Below are 24,195 nucleotides of genomic sequence, written 5' to 3' on the forward strand. Positions count from 1 at the left end.
GCCAAATCATGGTTTTAACTTCTTTCTCACCCAGTCCTAATGAGATCGCTATGAGATTAGCTAATTAGGGAGGCCTTTCATGAAGGAGATTAAATCTGTAGATGGCGACGCACAGGAAGAGAGAGAGAGAGGAGGGAGGTTTAAAAAATGAGCAGTAGGTTGGTAGTTGTGCTGGAGAAGCAGTGGGATACAGCTTTGCAGCAAGAGGGGAGGATGCTGGGTAAATTGGATGTTTTTCTTTTCTCCCCACCTTCCTGCTTCATTCTCGTTACATGGCTCTCGCACTTTGCTGGTGCTTGTTCATTTAGCCAACTCGGCACATCTAATGCACTCCGAGTAAGCGAGATAAGAAGTGGGTCTGCTGGATTAAAAAGGAGTGAATAATGGACAGATTATTGTATGTAGTGAGGAGGATGTCACCTCGGAAGAGGGAGAGGAGCTTCCAGTGGGAGGCAGAGAGTCCTGAGACCTGCGATGAGAGTCTGTGCTCACTGAGCCTCTGCATCAGTGGTAAGATGAGAACAAACTTTCTCTCTTTCTCTTAACTCTTACTCTGTCTCGCTTTTCTCTTTTGCACCCTCTGTTTCAAGTGCTCTATCGTTGCACCTGTACGGTTTACTTACTCAACTTTGACTTGTGATCTTATTTCGCATCAAATATATTCATATGGTCTTGACCTTAGCCACTTATTTAAAAAAAAAGGTATGCTAAAGGGTTGAAAATTCTCTCATACCTATTATTACTCTGTCTTGTTTCACACTTTCACTCATTTTAACCCCATTCTTTCATGTCAGTGTGATCACGTTAACTTTGACCTGTTTATTTTATGCTTATTTTACGTTCGCCTATTCATTCAGTTTATTCCCAAGAGACGAGGTGTTTGGTGAAAACTCTGTCTTCTCTTTGGTTTCAGTCAAAATCCCCCAGGGTGGAGGTGGAGCTAAATTTGCGGTGACGCACTTAAACCTCAGTTTGAAAGACGTACACCAGGCTTCATGCGATGTCACTGATTTCACTTTCCTCGAGGTTTAAATATTTGATGTGATTGACATTTCTACTTGATCACAGTACAGTAGGTGGGAGTATGTAAGCCATAGTTATTAGAGGGGTTTTTTTTGGGAGGGGTGACTTTTTATCTTGAGGATGTTTAATATGTATGCTATATCCTCTATGTCTACAAACTGCATGATAATCAGAGCAATTCATTTATGCGATTCCATAAACTAGGACAAAGTATCTAATCCCTGTGTGTCATGCTTGCGTCTTGGGTTTATGAATGGCGTTGGCAGCTGTTTATGCAGAGAGTTTGATGATGCTTATCAAGTGCATTATCAGAACTCTTGGGAAGCTAATAAACTTGTTCGAATTACTCTCACATGGGCTCTTGGATCATCTTCCATGAGCACATATGCAAATGGATGTTCACTATACTACTGGCCTCATCATATTGATGGTTCGTTTTTTTTCTTATCATAAACTTGTTAACTAACCCATGGGCCAAGTCAGTGTGCCAATGCGCTTACCCCAGCCCTTGTTTTCGTTGCCTGGCAACATAATTAACAAGGTGAAAAATGGGAGCTACTGTGATTTAACCCAAATCTAAAAGTATGATGCTCTAAAAACCAGTTACACAAACAAACTGGAAATCACATGGACCTGGTCACACTATTGGTCCCACTCCAAAAAGAAGTCATGTCTAAACTTCTATTAGATCATGTTTGATATTTATCACCAAAAGCACAACATGTCCTAATAGTGTTCCGAAAGGACTAGCTTGGGTGGCGTGATAGGTTTTTTTTTTTCTGATCTATTTCCAGGTGACCAGTCATTCAAAGCCTCCCATTTGGCCATATGCCATGTTGCATGCAGATATAAGACCAGATAGGAACTGTTCATCGATTTTGCCGGTTTGGCATCGCCTCTAAATTTCTTGTTGGTTGGACGACTAATGCCGCTTTTCCACTACAAACGCGGCTGAGTCGGGCTGAGCCGTGCCGTGCTGAGTTGGGCTGAGTCGAGCTGAGCGGGCCTGTTGGAGTTGCATTTCGACTACAACCGCGCTGAACCGTGCTGGCTGGAAGTGGGTGGACACATTGGGTGGAGTTAGCGAAAGTGGATGGACGTCCCGTGATGTCGTTAAGCAGCGCAAACAGTGACATCAGTGATCTTTTAAGCGGTAGTCTCACGACCCGAATAGTCAACAATAAACATGGAGGACATGGAGTCGTTAGTGTTGCTGGTCTTGGTTCTGTGGCTTGTTGTCACCGACAACGCCAACAGATACTGGCAAGAGCGTATAGATGAGGCGAGGCGCATAAGGCTTCAGAAATTCTCGTAATTCGTAATTCTTCTTCCGGGTTTACGGTGTTTACAGATCCCAGCGTGCTCGCGGGGCGTGTGTGGGCATGTGAGGACACTCCTCCTCACCAATCAGTGCACAGGGGAGTGTCTGCTCACGCCCCCAGCCTCACTCGGCTCAGTTTGGCTCGCTTCAGCCCCACTCCAAAACGGTGCGAGTTTTAGGGGCTAAGCAGGGCTGAAGCGAGCTGAGTCGTGCTGTTCTTTGGTAGTCGAAACGCGAGCCGTGTCGGGCTGAAGTGAGCTGAAGCGAGCTGAAGTGAGCTGAAAAAGGGTAGTGGAAAAGGGCCATAACAGTTGATAGTTTAAATGTGTGGTAAGGTTCAAGCTGCATGTTGAATGTCAGCCTCACCAGATGCAGTGCAAACCCATGGCTCCATATATGACATTTTCCATAAACAACTTTAAGTTATTTCTAGTAGGATGCTGTGTCCCAACGGGTAAGAACTGGAGTCATTCAAAATGCTCTCTGAGAAAGCTGAGTCTAATGTACGGCGTCTTGCAAAAGTATTCATCCCCCTTGGTGTTTGTCCTGTTTTGTCGCATTACAAGCTGGAATTACAATGGATTTTTGGAGGGTTAGCACCATTTGATTTACACAACATGCCTACAACTTTAAAGGTGCAAATTGTTGTTTTATTGTGACACAAACAACAATTAAGATGAAAAAACAGAAATCTGGAGTGTGCATAAGTATTCACCCCCTTTTGTATGAAACCCCTAAATAAGAGCTGGACCAACCAGTTCACTTCATAAGTCACATAATGAGTTGATTAAGATCCATCTGTGTGCAAAGTGTCACATGATCTGTCACATGATGTCTGTATTAATCAACCTGTTCTGGAAGGACCCTGACTCTGCAACACTACTAAGCAAGCAACATGAAAACCAAGGAGCCTCCAAACAGGTCAGAGACAAAGTTGTGAAGAAGTATTGATCAGGGTTGGGTTATAAAATATATACCAAACTTTGAATATCCCACAGAGCACCATTAAATCCATTATAGCAAAATGGAAAGAATATGGCACCACTACAAACCTGACAAGAGAAGGCCGCCCACCAAAACTCACAGGCCAGGCAAGGAGGGCATTAATCAGAGATGCAACAAAGACACCAAAGATAACACTGAAGGAGCTGAAAAGATCCACAGCGGAGATGGGAGTATCTGTCCATAGGACCATTTTAAGCCGTACACTCCACAGAGCAGGGCTTTATGGAAAAGTGCCCAGAAAAAAAAGTCACTGCTTAAGAAAACACATTTGGAGTTTGCCCAACAGCATGTGGCAGACTCCCCAAACACATGGAAGAAGATTCTCTGGTCATATGAGACTAAAATTGATCTTTTTGGCCATCATGGGAAATGCTATGTGTGACGCAAACCCAACACCCTGAGAACACCATTCCTACAGTGAAGCATGGTGGTGGCAGCATCATGCTGTGGGGATGGTTTTCATCTGCAGGGACAGAAAAGCTGGTCAGGACTGAAGGATGGCACTAAATACAGGGCAATTCTGGAGGAAAACCTGTTTGAGTCAGCCAGAGGTTTGAGACTGGGACCAAGGTTAACATTCCAACAGGACAATGACCCTAGACATACTGCTAAAGCTACACTGGAGTGCAGTGGCAGCTGGTAGTCTTTCAAACAGGGGAGGCTGGTCAGTTACGATATTTCCAGATTTTAAAAGAAAAAACACATCAGTTTTGCCCATACTCTTGCCTCTGATCTGGCTGATTGTTGGCAGGGTCACAAACTGTGAAATAACAGGTTCTTTTGGCCCATTAGCCTACTGTCCAATATACATGATGGTGGTGTTGGGGGGGGGGGGGGGGGGTGTTATATTTTAACATTTTATATTTTAAAATTGTGGCATGTTGTTTAAAAATTGACCTCGGCTGTGTTTTTGTTTAAAAATGTTTTCCAAATTGTAGCTGTGTTTAATTCATATCCAGAAAAACATATATTCCAATATAATATACTCAGCATAAACATTTTAAATAGATTCTATATTTTTGGTCCATCCATGACATATTACTAAAGTAGCCTATTTACTGTTGTTGATGTGGGTCACTTGCTGTTAGCCAATTCACTTTCTCGTACCAGGAGAGCTGAAAGGAATGAGTATTATTCCCTACCTTTTTCACCAAGTCAATTTGAGGCGTTGGTCTACCCTGCTCTTTAATTTTAATTTTTTCCTCGAAAGGAAGACTGGCAAATGGCTTCGCCAAAATTAAATCAGCAATGCTTGGCCTCCGTGCGCAGCTTTCTTGCTAGCTGACTAGCCCCCTCAACTTCAGTCACTCAAATAAACGAAATTTCTGGAACTAAGAAAGCAAACTTGACAACACTATATTTACACTTTATTTACAATGAAAATATATACAAACTAAAAAAGCTGGTAGAAACCGTATGTAATGAATGAAATCGAAATGTAAGCCGATCTCTTACAATACACCACAGCACTTGCGAATCCGCATGGGACTGAACTGATGTTGCCAGATACTGCTGACGTTATCCAGCCCAAAATATGTTCAAAACCTGCCAAAATGCACTTAAAATCGCCCAATTGGGCGGGAAACTTCCCAATCTGGCAACACTGTACCGCTGCCTGTCTATAGTTGAAACGAGCTGTCAATCAAAGAAAATATCCGGCCGCTTTCACCAATCACCAGTCTCCTCGCGGAAACTGCCATGTTCCTCCCATGTGAGGCTCGGAGTCCGTAGGCGGGCATTTTCGCAGTATTTGTCCAATAACCATCTTGCATTTTGAGATTTAAAAGCGCATAGCCCCCAAATGCCGTTGAAATCCATTGAGGCTGGGAGTCCGTGAGACTCCGTGGGCGGGCATTTTCGCAGTATTTGTCCAATAATCGTCTTGCATTTTGAGATTGACAAGCACATAGCTCCCAATCCACTGAGGCTACGCTGCATCGCGCTGTCACGAGGGGGAAAAACTCACGCACACATTAGGCGAACTGGGGAAAGTTATAACGGAATGATTTCGCACTGTAGTGGGTTGAGCACATATATTTCTATGATTCTGGATCTGAAATAACAATGTTATAAGGTCGGCTATAACATAAGCCTAGCACAATTCATCCTACATGATGTTCATCATTTTTAGAGGAGGCTGAGCCTCCCTCGTTGTCTTAGAGCAATCGCCCGTGCTGGAGTGGTTTAAAGGGAAACATTAAATTAAATGGCTTGGAATGGCTTAGTCAAAGCCCAGACCTCAATCCAGTTGAGAATCTGTGGCATAACTTGAAGATTGCTGTACACCAACAGAACCCATCTAACTTGAAGGTGTTGCAGCAGTTTTGCCTTGAGGAATGGTCAAAAGTCCCAGTGACTAGATGTGCTAAGCTAACAGAGACATACCCCAAGAGACTTGCAGCTGTAATTGCAGCAAAAGGTAGCTCTACAAAGTATTGACTTTGGGGGGTGAATACCTATGCACACTCCAGATTTCTGTTTTGTCATCTTAATTATTGTTTGTCACAATCTTCACCTTTAAAGTGGTAGGCATGTTGAAAAAATGAAATGGTACTAACTCCCCCAAAATCCATTTTAATTCCAGCTTGTAATGCGACAAAGGACAAACACCAAGGGGAATGAATACTTTTGCAAGACACTGTAATAACTGACAAATACATCACAAAAACACAATTGTTTAATTCTCATCTCAGTAAAAAAGAATAAAAGGACATGAACTAGGAGATGGCTGCTGAGGAGGAAAAGGGGCTGACAGAGCTCCTGAAAGGTTTTCTTTCTTTTTCAGATCCTGAAATTGGTACTGTTTTGCCCTTGGGTTCCACAAGTAGTCGTGCTCTGTATGTGAATTAGATCAGACGATAAATTAGACAATCTCTATTATAACGCTGTGGCAGCGGGGGCGTGGTCAAGCATCGGTCTGTGACCAGAGGGCGGAGTCAGGGAAGGTAAGTGGCAGAATCACTGCACTTGATGTCTATTAATGTGTGTTTGTGGGTCTTCCCCAGTGACCGCGCCCTATTTAAAGAGAGAGGGAGAGAGCAGAGGAGGAAAGCTCTCTCCCCAACCAGACGACTTGTGTGTGTGTGTGTGTGTGGCTGGGAGAGTAAATTGCGACTGAAAAGTGCAAAATAAAAGAGTTTTGTGAACTCAGTTCTGGCCTGCCGTCCTTCTGTTCCACGGGAGGTTTCTGTCCTCCCCGAGCTTGCCTTAGGACACCTGCGTTACGCTTTGACTGGGGCGGTACACCTGTCAAAGGTGTATGTTGCATCCATCTGCAACATAAAGGGGAGAGAAAAGTCAGGGGAGTGTAACAGTGGCCCCCCACACGGTGCAGCCTTCACCTCCGAGAAAGCCCGCTGGCATTGCTCTGTCCAATGGACCGGATCTGGTGCCCCCTTTTTAGTGAGATCAGTCAGCGGGCTGGTGACGTCCGAATAATTAGGTATAAACCTACGATAGTAGCCAGCCAGCCCCAGGAACTGTCTCACCCCCTTTTTGGTCTTGGGCCTCGGGCAGGCCGCAATTGCTGCTGTCTTGTTAATTTGGGGACGCACCTGCTCATTGCCCAAGTGGAAACCCAGGTACCGTACTTCCACCCGCCCAATCGCACACTTTTTCGGGTTGGCTGTGAGACCCGCTCGCCTCAGCGACCTAAGGACGGCCCTCAGATGTTGCAGGTGCCACGGCCAGTCATTACTATAGATAATGATGCCATCAAGGTATGCGGCCGCATAGGTGGCGTGGGGGCGGAGGACCCTATCCATCAGCCGCTGGAACATAGCGGGTGCCCCAAACAGCCCAAAAGGAAGTGTGACAAACTGGTGTAAGCCAAACGGTGTGGAAAAGGCTGTTTTTTCTCGGGACAATGGAGTCAAGGGGATCTGCCAATAACCCTTTGTCAAATCCAGTGTCGAGTAAAAGCGAGCCGTGCCTAGTCTGGCACTGTGACAGTCTGTATGAGTGGGAGGAGCACAGAAGGACGGCAGGCCAGAACTGAGTTCACAAAACTCTTTTATTTTGCACTTTTCAGTCGCAATTTACTCTCCCAGCCACGCACGCGCGCGCGCACACACACACACACACACACACACACACACACACACACACACACACACACACACAAGTCATCTGGTTGGGGAGAGAGCTTTCCTCCTCTGCTCTCTCCCTCTCTCTTTAAATAGGGCGCGGTCACTGGGGAAGACCCATAAACACACGTTAATAGACATCAGGTGCAGTGATTCTGCCACTTACCTTCCCTGACTCCGCCCTCCGGTCACAGACCGATACTTGACCACGCTCCCGCTGCCACAAACGCACAAGAAAAAAAAAAACATGAGCTACCCATCACTTTTAACTTGACGCAAGAGAGCTGACTTTATCTCTACATAGCTAGCAATAATTTTCAGCTGTGTTCGCAAAAACCACCGCTAGTTAGCTAAATCCCATTCAATCTCTATGGAATGGTGGTTAGCTAACGACAGTTTACACTTACCTGAAAAAAAAATCTAATTACAACCTGAGCAGATAAAAATAGATGTCTGTTGGTTTTCTAAGCATTTGATGAGGTAAATTCACCACTTTAGGTTTACAGAGTGGTGAACTCATCTCATCTCATTATCTCTAGCTGCTTTATCCTTCTACAGGGTCACAGGCAAGCTGGAGCCTATCCCAGCTGACTACGGGCGAAAGGCGGGGTACACCCTGGACAAGTCGCCAGGTCATCACAGGACTGACACATCGACACAGACAACCATTCACACTCACATTCACACCTACGGTCAATTTAGAGTCACCAGTTAACCTAACCTGCATGTCTTTGGACTGTGGGGGAAACCGGAGCACCTGGAGGAAACCCACACGGACATGGGGAGAACATGCAAACTCCACACAGAAAGGCCCTTGCCGGCCACGGGGCTCGAACCCGGACCTTCTTGCTGTGAGGCGACAGCGCTAACCACTACACCACCGTGCCGCCCAGTGGTGAACTTACCGGCATAAAAAGATACAAGTTGTCTCTCTTCTTCTTCGCTCCACTGCTGGAGATGCCGCCATCTTTGCTGAAAATTTCAGAAGCTCTCAGGTGGTCATGTGATTTGCAGCTAGCACTCTGATTGGCTGATCTTAAAAACTTGCCCAAAATGATCAAAACCGTACAGATAGAAATTGTTGCCTAATCTCAGTGGGAAAGTGTCGAAGCGCAATTGCCCAGCAACGTTGCCCAGCATCATTGCCCAAAAAGTTGCCCTGTGTATCATCAGCCTTACTGTCTAGAGAGAATGCATAGATGAAAGCTTATGGTTTCAGAATCACACTAGAGTGTAGAAGCCCCTTTTTGTAGGCCAGAGCTGTAACTCATTAACTATGGCTTTGAAAACACTCAGTGACTGACAAAAACCAAGCAAGGCTGCCTTAACCCTTAACTCTAGCTACGATATCGTGCCATCACCTTGCATTTTAAAGCTTGACTTAAAAAAAGATGCTAGCTTGACTTAATTAACGAATTAATTTTTGCCACAGTTAGGTATGGACCCTTTTCACGTGACGTCACGACAAACGCGGCCGCCATTTTGGACATGTACTACCAGTAGTTTACCACAGCCAGCATTGAGGAACGGCAGCAAAGAAAGTGTTTATTTTCAGCAAGACTTCCATCATGCCACTATATTGTTGTGCACCTGGATGTAGTAACCATCAACAAACAAGGCAAGGGTTATCATTTTATTGGATCCCGACGGAGAAGATGGATAGCGGCCATTAAAAAAAATTAACAGATTGGCAGCCCTCGGCATACCAGCGCTTGTGCAGTGACCACTTTGTTGGAGGTAAGACGAATAAAATTAGCCAGAAAAGGCATTACATTGCTGTTAACATTCTGTGGCGGCGAGTGTGTAACCAAATAGGCTAAAATAACCCATTGTAACCTCTTTGTTCTTCTGTAGTAGCTATTAGCTAACGACATTAGCTAGCGTTGTGTTCCTTTGCTGTTGGTAGACTGTAGGACAGATCAGAGGCAGTGTCCTACAAACAGCGCTTAATTTGAGGGGGAGCAAGCCGGAGCGCACTCCGGAACCTCGGGCGTTGGCTCCGGCAGCTATTTACACTGGATCCGGTGATCCGACACCTCTTTTGACTATGTAACAAAAAAAAAAAAAGCAACCCAAATAATTAAATAAAAAAAATGCAAGTTTATTTAGTGTTAATGTCTGATTTTGATATCTGCCTTGTTGGTGATTCTCTCATGAAACGACATCCACAAAATATCTGCAGATGAACTTAATTTGCAGTGTTATTACAAAACATGCCCAGAAGCGCAGCGCCGCGCCCCCCTCCCCCCCTCTTTTTTTCCGCACCGGAGCCGCTCATCCTCTGCGCTCCGGGACCTCCCACTTTACAAATTAAGCACTGCCTACAAATAAGTGTTCAAAACAAGAGTTTTCAGATCAATACCTGTGTATGGCGATGGGTTTTTAACGACATAGGTATAAAGATCATGTGGGCCGAAGTCAGGTAAAGACGAGGGCTTCGTGTACTTCCGTACGTCTGTAAACAATCCAGGCGGAAGCAGATAAACGTCGCTCTCTAAGCCTGCTAACCTCAATTTTTGAAAATACCTCTCCCTCTGCTCGCCCTGTAAATGCCCTACGTCGCTGGATAGCGAAGGTGTTTTCTGCATCTCGCTCCTTTTTCTTGTATGTTCTCCGTTTGTCGCCTTCCTCGCATTCAAACCAATTCGAGCCGAAGTCCGCTACATGTCCAAAATGGTGGTCGCGTTTACGAAGGTCACGTGACTGAAAAGGGTCTATAGTTACAAGGTGAGCAGAATTCAAAGAATGATATTGCTACGAGCTGAAATGTTAGTCGTCATGTTGACTTCTCCTGCTGTTACAAATGTGTATATCGAGCATTAATATAATTTAAATGACTCATAAAAAAAAGTTTCTTACTAATAGACACATCCTCATTTTTTGATGTCTGATCTTGATATCTGTTGATAATGGAAATATCAATGCTCACTGAAATGTAATTTCAAGAGCTTTTTACTTTACTGGTCTTGTGTACACATCTTGATGATGTTTTTCAAACTCGTGATGGCTCAGTTTCCCTGATCAGTGCTGCTTATACAAGTAAAATGTCCTGCTATGTCAAAATGTAGAAGGTTATGAAAAGCTGTCTGCATCTCATTTCAAAATAATTGCCCTGTTCCACGTCTGATGTTTTATTCAGAACCAGGCTTGATATGTTCACTGAGGCTCTGAAAATGTTGAACAGGCTTTTCACTTCAACTTTGAGAAGAAGTCGCTCTGTTCTCCTATGGCAGTGTGTAATTATGAACAGTACGATGTAATTAGGTATCAATACTAATGAGGTATGCGAGCATGTATAACTGTGTGTATATACTGTATAGATCACTTTAAACTGCAACTCATGACTAAAGAAAGGCACAACTGCAAACTCCAGGTTCTTACTTTTAGGGGTTTCAAATTGTGTGGATATCTCATCTCATTATCTCTAGCCGCTTTATCCTTCTACAGGGTCGCAGGCAAGCTGGAGCCTATCCCAGCTGACTACGGGCGAAAGGCGGGGTACACCCTGGACAAGTCGCCAGGTCATCACAGGGCTGACACATAGACACAGACAACCATTCACACTCACATTCACACCTACGGTCAATTTAGAGTCACCAGTTAACCTAACCTGCATGTCTTTGGACTGTGGGGGAAACCGGAGCACCCGGAGGAAACCCACGCGGACACGGGGAGAACATGCAAACTCCACACAGAAAGGCCCTCGCCGGCCCCGGGGCTCGAACCCAGGACCTTCTTGCTGTGAGGCGACAGCGCTAACCACTACACCACCGTGCCGCCGTGTGGATATTATGTATTTAAAATATACACCAGGGCGGCATGGTGGTGTAGTGGTTAGCACTGTTGCCTCACAGCAAGAAGGTTCTGGGTTTGAGCTCAGCAGCTGACAGAGGCCTTTCTGTGTGGAGTTTGCATGTTCTCCCCGTGTCCGCGTGGGTTTCCACTGGGTGCTCCGGTTTCCCCCACAGTCCAAAGACATGCAGGTTAGGCTAGGGTGACCAGACGTCCCGGTTTTACCGGGACAGTCCCGATTTGGGGTTGTGTGTCCCGAGTCCCAACAAAAGTCTGTCGGGACACAGATATATCCCGGTTTTCACCACTCGCGACGTTTGCGACTGAGTAGCGTGGGAGTCATTAGCGGAGAAATGTCTGCATTTACTATTTTGATGAATTGACAGGAATCGCAAACTTTCCTGGTTACTGCCCCCTGGCCCTGTGGCATGGGTGTTTATTTAGCCACATTATTCCAGACAACAGAACGTGTTGCCATGCAACAATAAAATAAACCTTAACTGGCGCGAGTGTTTTTTGTCTAGCAGCTACCAGCAGTAATGCCACAGCAATTATGCCGAAAAGAAAATGTACCTTTTCCAAAGATTTACAGGGCACCTACCCCTTCCTCCGAGAGGTGCAGAACAATGCGCACGAAGCCGACTGCACACACTGTAAAGGCCTCTGCATGCTTGTGCGACACGGCTTTCGCAGACAGCTTTTCGCAGACAGTTGTAATTTATTGTTGAGCGGGGATAATAGGCGTGCGCGATGTTATTCACCGGCACAACGCAAGGGGGCGCGAAGTCGCTAGGAGTAGTTGGTGGGTGTGGTTAGTGGAGTGTTTATCCTCCGGTTACTTAATGACTAGAACTTTTTTTTTTTTTATAATGACTAGAACTGGAGTCGTATAGATGTACGTACTTCCTCACTTCCTCGATCAACCGCTCTTCATGCTGCTCCATCTTCGCTCGTGTTTTTAAAAATGCCGGTCGTGAAAACAAAACAAACCGGGAAAGTAGGGAAGCGGAAGTGCGTGTACAGCGGATGTAGAGTGGACCAATCAGAGCCCTCTTGTCTGCGAGGCTTCTGCGGTGGTCACAATTTTTGGGAGGTGCGCGCAGAGCATCTGCGAAGGTGGGGGGGCTACGCAGACACTGTCTGCGACACCGTCTGCGAGGACTGCGTTGTCGGCATAAATTGGCCTTAAGTGCTTTGTTCTTTTACTGAGTTGGGTAGCCTATGTTGCAAATGCTGTGCGCTCCTGTGGGGGCTTTCCTCGGGCTGTCACCCCTCTCCTCCTTTACTGCTGTTTTGTTTGAGTGTATATTTATGGAAGCTGCGAGAGGCCCTTCATATAATCTTTTTTTATTCACCTTGTTATCCCGAGATAACGACATAATTAATTCAGGATCTCGAGAAAACAACACAACTAATTCGAGATCTCGAGAAAACAAAACCGTTATTTCATGATCTCAGCTGGATCACTGTGTCTCCGTCGGTAGAGACGAAGCCGGGCCAGTCTTCTGTGGAGGTACCGCGGACTAATTTTGAAATTATCCCTTATTAAAAGACTTGATGCAATCTCTCCCTGTGTCAACCCCTGATCAAAATATTGCCTTATTAGGTGATCGAGTATTCCAGACATTCTAATGACCAAAGTTGCGTCTATACAGAATGAGAAATAGCCCCAAAGTCAGCACATCACAAGTCTCTTGGCGCACCTGAATGAACCATTTCTCAGCTGTTTACTCGAGATCATGAAATAATTGTTTTGTTTTCTCAAGATCTCTGAATAACGGTTTTGTTTTCTCGAGATCCTGAATTAATTATGTCGTTATCTCGGGATAACAAGGTGAATAAAAAAAAAGGATTATATGAAGGGCCTCTCTCGGCTTCCGTAGTATATATTCTCAAATCACTTGTCTCTTTTTTGTTTCTGTTTAACATACCATTCTGACAGTTTGGCCATATTGCTGTGTTGAACAGCTTGTTGCACCTTCCATTAAAGTGTTCACTTTTGTACACGTCATCTTGCTTTATTCATTCAGTTGTGGGGAATGGTTAGTAAGGTTGATTCTGACCTAGGCTATGTTGAGGTCACATATCTACTGTTTAAGTTCATGCTATAGTGCATACAATTTGAGAAATATAGCCTACATGTGCATATGCATTCTTCTTGGTGTTCTCACAAACAGGTGAAATAAATCAGTTTAAATTTGGCCTATGGACATAGCCTGGCCTATTCTCAGCCATTACAAAATCTGTTGTCTGACCATAATTTAACTGATCTGTATACCACCATGCTACTAGATAACAAAATGCCTGTTTGTTTTATTCCATGCGAGATGTTGATAAATGTGAGTTTCAACAAAATGATAAGAGCACCTCTCTGAGTGTCACGTTTACGTAAAAAAAAGGTGTGCGTGCACGAGCATGGTCGCCCGCAAAAGTGTCCCGGTTTCAGACTAGGGAAATCTGGTCACCCTAGGTTAGGCTAATTGGTGGCTCTAAATTGACCATGAGTATGAATGGTTGTTTGTCTCTGTGCCAGCCCTGCGATGACCTGGCGACTTGTCCAGGGTGTACCCCGCCTCTCACCCATAGTCAGCTGGGATAGGCTCCAACTTGCCTGCGACCCTGTAGAACAGGATAAGTGGCTACAGATAATGGATGGATGGAATATACACTGACTGGCCACTTTAATATGAACACAGGTCCACCTGCTCATTCATGCAATTATCCAAACAGCCAGTCATGTGGTAGTGGGCATGGAGGCACAGGCTCACTGAAACTGAACAGTTAAAGCCTGGACAGGCTTCCTCTCAGCTGGATCCAGACTAGCCATTATCCTCTGATCCCTTTCATCAACAAGGTGTTTTGACCCACAAAATTGTCAATCACTGGATGTTTTTTTTTTTTTTTGGCATCATTTTTTTGTATCAGCTGTGTGGGGAAAGTCCCAAGAGATCAACAGTTTCTGAATTACTCAAAACTAGTAAATCATCTCACACAACATCCAACAACCATGCCATGGTCCTGGAATCACATGTTTTCTATGGTCTGATATTCGATGTGAACATTAGCCGAAGCGCTTGGCCTGTGTTTGCATGAGTTTATGCATTGCGTTGCTGATACATGATTGGCTGATTGGGAATGAGCAACATGTCTAAAGTGGCCAGTCAGTGTATATACAGTATGTGCTTGGATGGATTTATTTGTTTTATTCACAGGAGCCTTGTTGTAGGTATTTCACTTGAATATGAAACCCCCAATAGGGCTGCAATGATTCACCACGGTGCACCGAAAATCAAGTTCATACCTGCTGTACCGATTATCGAGCCACGTACAGTGCCTTGCAGAAGTATTCATTCCCCTTGGTGTTTGTCCTGTTTTGTCACATTCCAATTAGTTTTACTACTTTTTACTACTTGAGTACAGTTTTTGCTTCCTCTACCCACCCATATATACAGTGTGTGTGTGTATATATATGTGTATATATATATATATATATGGGGCAGCACGGTGGTGTAGTGGTTAGCGCTGTCGCCTCACAGCAAGAAGGTCCTGGGTTCGAGCCCCGTGGCCGGCGAGGGCCTTTCTGTGCGGAGTTTGCATGTTCTCCCCGTGTCCGCGTGGGTTTCCTCCGGGTGCTCCGGTTTCCCCCACAGTCCAAAGACATGCAGGTTAGGTTAACTGGTGACTCTAAATTGACCGTAGGTGTGAATGTGAGTGTGAATGGTTGTCTGTGTCTATGTGTCAGCCCTGTGATGATCTGGCGACTTGTCCAGGGTGTACCCCGCCTTTCGCCCGTAGTCAGCTGGGATAGGCTCCAGCTTGCCTGCGACCCTGTAGAACAGGATAAAGCGGCTAGAGATAATGAGATGAGATGAGATATATATATATATATATATATGAGTGATTCCACGCTTATGGGTACTGAAATGGGGACATGAACTTATTCACCTAAAACCATTTCTTTTTTTACCATCAGGTCACAAAACATGTAATCTTTAATGAATGATATGTTAAAAGATAACTTTAATTTTCTGAGATGTAATAAAAACATTTATATGCCAAAGTCAAGGCTATGAGTTCCAAAATGATGTCTGTTACATTACTTCTGTTACGATTGTCCATCTCGCGTCTGTTACAAATTAATTACAATCTAGCTATATACCATATTAATCTTATTGAAAGAATGTGCATGTTTATTCTACTACACATGTTTATTAATTATATTTGCTAAAACATCACCTTCCTATGTTTCAAAAAGTAATGCTACATTGTTAAAATTGAGAATCTATATGTCCACAACACTTCTGTTACGTTCTGACTTTGGCATATAAATATGTTTTTATTACATCTCAGAAAATTAAAGTTATCTTTTAACATATCATTCATTAAAGATTACATGTTTTGTGACCTGATGGTAAAAAAAAGAAATGGTTTTAGGTGAATTTTTAAAAATAAGTTCATGTCCCCATTTCAGTACCCATAAGCGTGGAATCACTCATATATATATATATATATATATATATATATATATATATATATATATATATATATATATAAAATGCTTACTCGATAGGATAATATCATTGGAGGACCAAGGTAGCGCAAAAATAAACTCACCCATATCTTGCATAAATTATGTCACATCCACGTTCCTTGCATTTTCTTATTATTCCACTTTTTATAGCATTTAACAAGTTGAAATTCGTACTGCTGCTTGTACTTAGATGTGTGTAAACAACGACCCCAAAAAAGTACATCAAAAGTTTCTTATTATAGCATGAGAGTGTGGATTTTTTTAATGTCTTCATCAAGGTTTTACAGTACCGATGGGCTTATATTTAAGGCTGGCTGAGAGCAGCAGATGAACACAAAAAAGATGTTGTAAAGACATTTTCGAAATTAAATATTTAACAGTTATTCCACGAAATTGAGTCGTATATGAGCTGATAGCCAATGAGGCATGTAGTACCGAGTTGGCTATAAGCCATGTATGATGAGATTGAGTGAAATAACTGTTTTATTCTATCCACATTCACTGGATTTCGAGAAACGGAGCATTTTTATTTTTTGCAAATTTGATCAATAAAAACTTATACAAAACATTTGACAAAATCATTTCCACTTAGAATGTAAAAAACTGGTGAAATGACAATTTCACAATTTTTGAAAAATGCTGTCATAATAATTCTTGAAAAATAAAAAAAAGAGACGTTCTCATCATCAGATACTTTTATTCCATATTTTGTTGTTGTTGTTGTTTTTTTGGGGGGGGTTGTGTTTTCGAGTAGAGTTTTTATTTCGTCCTCGGTTGGTTCAGCAACACACTCTGCCATTTTGTTTTTCTCTACTCATGGTATATGAGCTGATAGCAAGGCCGGATGTAGGGGTGGGCAGGGGTGGGCAGTGCCCACCCAAACGTGAGTCCTGCCCACCCACTCAAGATATGGGGAATGTATATGTACATTCTGTCAATATTAAAAAAAATACCACGATAACTGTATGACTTGGTAGCGGCTCTGACGGGCGGACGACGGCTAGCAAAAGGTGCACATTTGTCAGATCAGAACACACAGGACACACTGAGACCAATGAGCTGCATGTAAAAAACAACCCTATACATAACCACGCCCCCAGCAACGGATGCATGATTCAATCAGAGATTTCTGTCAGACACAGAAGACATCGATTTTTCCGAAGCGAATTCCTAAAGTTTACTACGCGTACACACACTTACAGTTACAGTCATTCACTCTCTCAGTGCACCCGACTGCTGCTGACTGAAGAGCTAAATGTACAATTTCTTTAAGCCTGTAAGCAAGCCTAGTGCTGCTTCTACCTCTGCCTCTGGCGAACAATGTGCCCCTTGCAGTAGTAGTAGCAGTGGCACATCTAGCAAGAATACAGAGGCTAGTGTACCCACCACAACCAATGTCTCAACCCCAGACTCCGCTGCCTCAGCCCCACCGCTTAGCACAGACTTGAACGAAGATGTACCATCCCAACCCGTTTTAACCATATACCCAAAACGTGCATTTGGTGCCACATTACGTGCGTTTAACCCTGCCTGGTACCGCACACGGCCATGGCTCGAGTACTCCGTTAAAAAAGACGCATGTTTCTGTTTCCCTTGTCGGAAATATAGCAAAGCCGGTAATGAAAAGGATGTTGTTTTTACCGTGCGAGGTTTTACTAATTGGAAAGCAGCACTCGAAAGTGGCAGGGGACTGCAGAAACATGCGTCCAGCTACTGTCATGTACAGGCTGCAGCTACCTGGGCTGAACACAAATCTAGAGACGTGACAGGGGCGACAATTGACAGCATGCTGGTCGGAAAGACAGCGCTGGAAAGGAACCGGTACTACGGTATATCAGAAGTATTGGTGACATTATTAAGTTTCTTTGTGTTAATGAGTTGGGACTCCGTGGAATGAAAGAAACCTTAATACACCCTGACAGCAGTGAAGGTGATGATATTGCTTCTGGTCTTTTTTTGAAGTTGTTTACCTATACCTTAGAGAAGGATGAGAAGCTAGCTGCTATTGCCAAAGGCATACCAAAAAATGCTACCTACACATCTAAGGATGTACAAAATGAAATAATTGAAACACTAGCCAGCATGGTTCAGGCAGAGATCAAGAAGAGGTATTCAGAAGCTGACTCTGCAGGATTCTGTGTGAAAAGTGATGGGACAAGGGACAGGTGTAATATTGAGAATTTGTCCATAATGATAAGGTTTGTAAGTAATTCCATACCAGAGGACCATCTGATTGGCTTACTTAGCTTGCATCAACTTGATGCAGAGTACATCTGCACCGAAATACTAAAACATCTCTCTGATGCTGGCTACAGTGCTGACAATATAGTTAGCCAGTGTTATGATGGTGCTTCGGTGATGAGTGGAGTGCGAGGTGGTGTCCAAGCACTACTGCAAAAGAAGGTTGGTAGATATGTGCCATATGTTCACTGTTACAACCATCAGTTGCATTTAGTGGTTGTGCATGCTATGCAGGGTGAGCCATGTGCCCAAAGGTTTTTTGACCTCTGTAATTCCCTGTATAACTTCTTTCGTCACCACTATGTGTCACAAAGGTATGATGGTCCTTGTCTCAGACGACTAATTGAAATTCGCTCGACAAGCCATTATGATGTGACAAGGTGCATTGTAGAGAATGAAAAGCGTCTTTGCACTATCCTGTCTGAGATTGCCGAGGATGATGAGGCCTCAGTTGATTTGTGCACTGAGGCATCAGGCCTTTTAATTCAAATAAAGAGGACACATTTCTTTGAGATTGGCAACTTTTTAGTGCGGGTGCTTGGTGTCTTGAAACCAGCAAATGGAATTTTTCACTCTCAGTCTGTGGATATGTGTGCTGCTAGTGGGGTTGTTAGTGCTTCACTTGAGTCTTTGAAAGACATCCGTAAAGACAATTGCTGGACTGAGCATTCTCAGTTAACTGATGAGGATGAGTCACATCACCCAAAAAGACGGAGAACATTGAGTAAACACCTTGGTGAAAGTGTTGTGTTCTCAACTGTGGGTCATACAGATTCGGATAACCCCACTATCACCCCCACTCAGTCTCTCAAAAGATCCCTACTCAACATCCTTGACAGGGCCATTTCAGAATTGGAAAGCAGATTCTCAAAGGAGAATCTAGACTTAATGACAGCCATATCCAGCCTAGTACCTGCATCTAGTGTATTTCTAGACTCCACCTTATTGCAGCCTCTGCATGCACTTGCTGGAACTGGAGAAGACTATTTGACTTTGAAAAATGAGGTTACTGTTGCAAAGCCAATGTTGGTCAAGGAATGTCCAAAGGAAACAGACCTGTCCACTGTGTGTAAATGCATGGAGGTGTATAAGACAGCTTTTCCTGTGTTGCACAAGTTGTATGTGACAGCCCTGGTAATTGGTGTGTCCTCAGCTTCATGTGAGGGTTCCTTCTCCACGCTGGCACGTGTCCTAACGCCCTATCGTCGCACCATGTTGCATGGCAGAAAAAGAAATTTGGTCATCTTGGCTCATGAGAAATCGATAACAAATACATTGGACATGGATGAATTTGTGAGAATTTTTGCAAAGACAAACAGAAGACTGATGTTATGCTAAGATATATAAAAAGGATGTTGGTGTTGGTGGAGACATGTGATAGACAGATAAACATGATACAAATGTAACTGATAGACAGATAAGCTAATGTGAAAGATAGACATACAAATGCTAAACTGATGTGATAGACAAATATAGATAAATGATAGGTAGATATGATAATTAGTGAATAGATAGATGATAGCAGATAAATAAATAGATTAATAAATAGATAGGTGACAACAGACTAATAAATAGATAAATAGATAAACATGATAGGCCTACTGGTGTGAAATTGATGTGATAGACAAAGATATACAAATGATAGATATATAGATAGATAGAGATAACTAATAAATAGATAGACGATAGATAGATAGATAGATAGATAGATAGATAGATAGATAGATAGATAGAGTGGTGCTTGAAAGTTTGTGAACCCTTTAGAATTTTCTATATTTCTGCATAAATATGACCTAAAACATCATCAGATTTTCACACAAGTCCTAAAAGAAGATAAAGAGAACCCAGTTAAACAAATGAGACAAAAATATTATACTTGGTCATTTATTTATTGAGGAAAATGATCCAATATTACATATCTGTGAGTGGCAAAAGTATGTGAACCTCTAGGATTAGCAGTTAATTTGAAGGTGAAATTAGAGTCAGGTGTTTTCAATCAATGGGATGACAATCAGGTGTGAGTGGGCACCCTGTTTTATTTCAAGAACAGGGATCTATCAAAGTCTGATCTTCACAACATGTTTGTGGAAGTGTATCATGGCACGAACAAAGGAGATTTCTGAGGACCTCAGAAAAAGCGCTGTTGATGCTCATCAGGCTGGAAAAAGTTACAAAACCATCTCTAAAGAGTTTGGACTCCACCAATCCACAGTCAGACAGATTGTGTACAAATGGAGGAAATTCAAGACCATTGTTGCCCTCCCCAGGAGTGGTCGACCAACAAAGATCACTCCAAGAGCAAGGTGTGTAATAGTCAGCGAGGTCACAAAGGACCCCAGGGTAACTTCTAAGCAACTGAAGGCCTCTCTCACATTGGCTAATGTTCATGTTCATGAGTTCACCATCAGGAGAACACTGAACAACAATGGTGTGCATGGCAGGGTTGCAAAGAGAAAGCCACTGCTCTCCAAAAAGAACATTGCTGCTCATCTGCAGTTTGCTAAAGATCATGTGGACAAGCCAGAAGGCTATTGGAAAAATGTTTTGTGGATGGATGAGACCAAAATAGAACTTTTTGATTTAAATGAGAAGCGTTATGTTTGGAGAAAATAAAACACTGCATTCCAGCATAAGAACCTTATCCCATCTGTGAAACATGGTGGTGGTAGTATCATGGTTTGGGTCTGTTTTGCTGCATCTGGGCCAGGACAGCTTGCCATCATTGATGGAACAATGAATTCTGAATTATACCAGTCAATTCTAAAGGAAAATGTCAGGACATCTGTCCATGAACTGAATCTCAAGAGAAGGTGGGTCATGCAGCAAGACAACGACCCTAAACACACAAGTCATTCTACCAAAGAATGGTTAAGGAAGAATAAAGTTCATGTTTTGGAATGGCCAAGTCAAAATCCTGACCTTAATCCAATGGAAATGTTGTGGAAGGACCTGAAGCGAGCAGTTCATGTGAGGAAACCCACCAACATCCCAGAGTTGAAGCTGTTCTGTATGGAGGAATGGGCTAAAATTCCTCCAAGCCGGTGTGCAGGACTGATCAATAGTTACCGGAAACGTTTAGTTGCAGTTATTGCTACACAAGGGGGTCACACCAGATACTGAAAGCAAAGGTTCACATACTTTTGCCACTCACAGATATGTAATATTGGATCATTTTCCTCAATAAATAAATGACCAAGTGCAATATTTTTGTCTCATTTGTTTAACTGGGTTCTCTTTATCTACTTTTCGGACTTGTGTGAAAATCTGATGATGTTTTAGGTCATATTTATGCAGAAATATAGAAAATTCTAAAGGGTTCACAAACTTTCAAGCACCACTGTAGATAGATAGATAGATAGATAGATAGATAGATAGATAGATAGATAGATAGATAGATATGATATGATAGCCTAATTAATAAATAGATATGATAATAGATAGATACATAGATATGACAATTAATAGATATATATGATAATTAATAGATGATAGCCTAATTAATAGATAGATAGATAAACATATGAATGCAGCCTCAACGGGACACAAGCCAGTGTCCTACTTGTGCCGGTCCCAAGCCCGGGCAAATGCAGAGGGTAGCAAATAGCAGTTTTTTAGCAGCAAGTTTGAGGGATTTGACTCCGACGAGGGGCGCCCCCCTTTCATTTCTTCCTGCCCACCCTGGTGGGTAAAGCTAAATCCGGGCCTGGCTGATAGCCTAGTAGTAGAGTAATTGTGATAGTGATAGCCAATTAGAGCATGCGATTGCTCATATCCAGTGAATGTGGATAGAATAAAAACCAATACATATGCTGCATATTTGCTAATTGCATTTTCTACTTCAAAGTTATTTGTCTAAAAAAAAAGACATATTTGTATACGTGAATACAAGTAGAAATCAGGGTCTTAAACATCCAAATGTGGAGTTTGGGGTTAGAAATATGTACATATCATCAAAATTTGAACAGTGGACATCACAATGGTGCAGTTGGTTATGTTGTTCTCTCACACCTACCGTACAAGGTCTTCATGTCTTTGCAGATTTCCTCTTCTTTGGTTTCCTACTTCCCAAAAATGTGCTGGGAGGTGGATTGGTGAATCTAAATTGTCTAAATTGGTGACTCTAAAATGTTTAAGTTAAATATTTGTGAATGATTGTGCATGGTGCCTTGTGGTGGATAGGCATCCCATCACGCCACACGCTCAGTGTTGCCACGATAATCTCTGAATCCACTGCAACCCTGACCAGAATAATGTGGTTTTTGAGAGATGAGAGCCTGAATGAATAAATGAATGAATTTGAGCAGGTAAGTTTGCTCTGCCAGGCCTAATATGATCAATATTTGATCTTGTCAAGCCAAATGACTTTTCAACTGAGCTTATTGTGTACAAGTGCAGATTGTTCTCAGTGAGAGTGAAATTATGGAAGAAAAATGGCTAAAATTGGATCACAGTAATTACTGTCCATGTCCGATGTACTGAACACAGAAAAGTGAACAGCCATCTATTCCACTGTGGCCAACTCATGCCTTGCCTGATTAGGTAGCTGCCGTGTTCATTGTCCCCAGCACAAGAACTGATGACAGCCATCCTAGCACTTCATGGCATATGCTGTGTTTAAGCAACAGATACTTCCAACTTGCCAGGAAGCTTGCATTAAAATAGATCATGCTTTCCATAGATAGTGCTACAGAATGATCAGAGACATCCCAAACATCTCTCAAATATTCAACAGTGCATAACTGTCATTTCTCTGTGAACCCTGTATTTTCCCTGACTTGCCACTTTAGACCTTTGATACTGAAATAAGTATATATTTCCAACCAGCTGGAAAGCATTTCCTTCACATACAATCGATAGTCATAGTTTCAGTAATAGTTTGTGCGTATAAAGTACCAATCAAAAGTTTGGACACAGGTACTCATTCATGGCTATTGATTGGTAAATGTGCAAGTTGTTAGCATGATGTTAAAGGTACACTGAAGGATTTCGTGGCATCTAGCGCTGAAGTTGCAGATTGCAAACAACTGAATACCCCTCTCTCACTGATCTGTTATGCTTGGTTCACACATTGGCGTTTCAGCCTTGCGTATGTATGGCGTATCAGGATAAGTGGCAATAAGAAAGGAACGTCACAGCATCACCAGCTTACATAGCTAATACTATAGGATGCGTAACATGATCCCCTTGTACGCCAGGGTGCAGCATATTTTTAAGTCCGCACTTAAAAATCCGTAGCACGTACATAGCAGCTTTGATACGTCACATGTAAGCCGTAAAAATGAAAACTATGCAGCAGTGACACAGCGGGAACGTTGCTCGAACACTTATTGCGCCATACGAATGCTTTAGTTGACATGTGTCTGATGAAGGTGGCTCCAGGGCTGGTTGGGTGGATGCGGCTGATGTCTTCCCTTGCCTTTCTTGGGTCCTGACTTCTTTGCTGGCATGATGCTTTCTTGATTGCGACGAATGACAATGAACGCAGCGTGGGGCCCCCTTTTATACCCACCTGTGAATGCCTCAGATATGCCGTAGGTATGCAGCAGCAACGTCGTATATAAGAACGAAACGCCATGCCAATGAAAGCAACGAAATGGTTACGCCATGGCAGCGCATCATACGCCACGGCAGCGCATCATACGCCACGCATACGCCTCAGTACGCCATAACTTTACATCCCTTGAACCCTATACAAACCCTAGATATGCCACAGAAATGTCACACATATGCCGTGTACGTCACAGGACTTTAATTTTGGACAAAATACGCCTCATTTCTTGGCATTTGGTCCACACACTGCTTACGTGGCAAGATACGAGACAGTGTGATTGTAGCTTTAACAAGCACATATCAGAACCTACAGTGATCATCAGGTGCAGCAATATCTGTCTGCAGAGCCGGGTCAATGCATGAGCAGCCACTTTATTTTTGTTCATCTTAGCGAGTGTTGGTTAATCAACAGTTCAATCATTTTAGATGGGCTTTTGAGAAATTGGTGATGTAAAACTAAAATAAAACAATGCCAGTGTCATAAACATTTTTGAATCTTTTATGGTTTTCAGTGCTCCATTGATAAAGAACTTAATGTCAGGATCGGTCGAGCATTGAGTGCTTTCAACACACTCAATAACATTTGGAAGAACAGAGGGATGTCACTTGATACCAAGATCAAAATATGAGAGTGTGGAGTTATTACA

General features: G+C 43.0%; 1 protein-coding gene across 1 annotated transcript in view; it reads left to right on the forward strand.

Annotated features, from left to right (window-relative positions):
• Positions 1-383: 383 nt before the first annotated feature.
• grip2b (glutamate receptor interacting protein 2b) overlaps positions 384-24,195 on the forward strand; it is a 455,064-nt gene continuing 431,252 nt past the window's right edge. Inside the window, exon 1 of the mRNA XM_060909766.1 lies at positions 384-510. Coding sequence (XP_060765749.1) covers positions 384-510 — 127 coding nt within the window. The remainder of the gene's footprint in view (positions 511-24,195) is intronic.

Source organism: Neoarius graeffei, chromosome 26 (genome assembly GCF_027579695.1).
Source record: "Neoarius graeffei isolate fNeoGra1 chromosome 26, fNeoGra1.pri, whole genome shotgun sequence".
Taxonomy (NCBI): domain Eukaryota; kingdom Metazoa; phylum Chordata; class Actinopteri; order Siluriformes; family Ariidae; genus Neoarius; species Neoarius graeffei.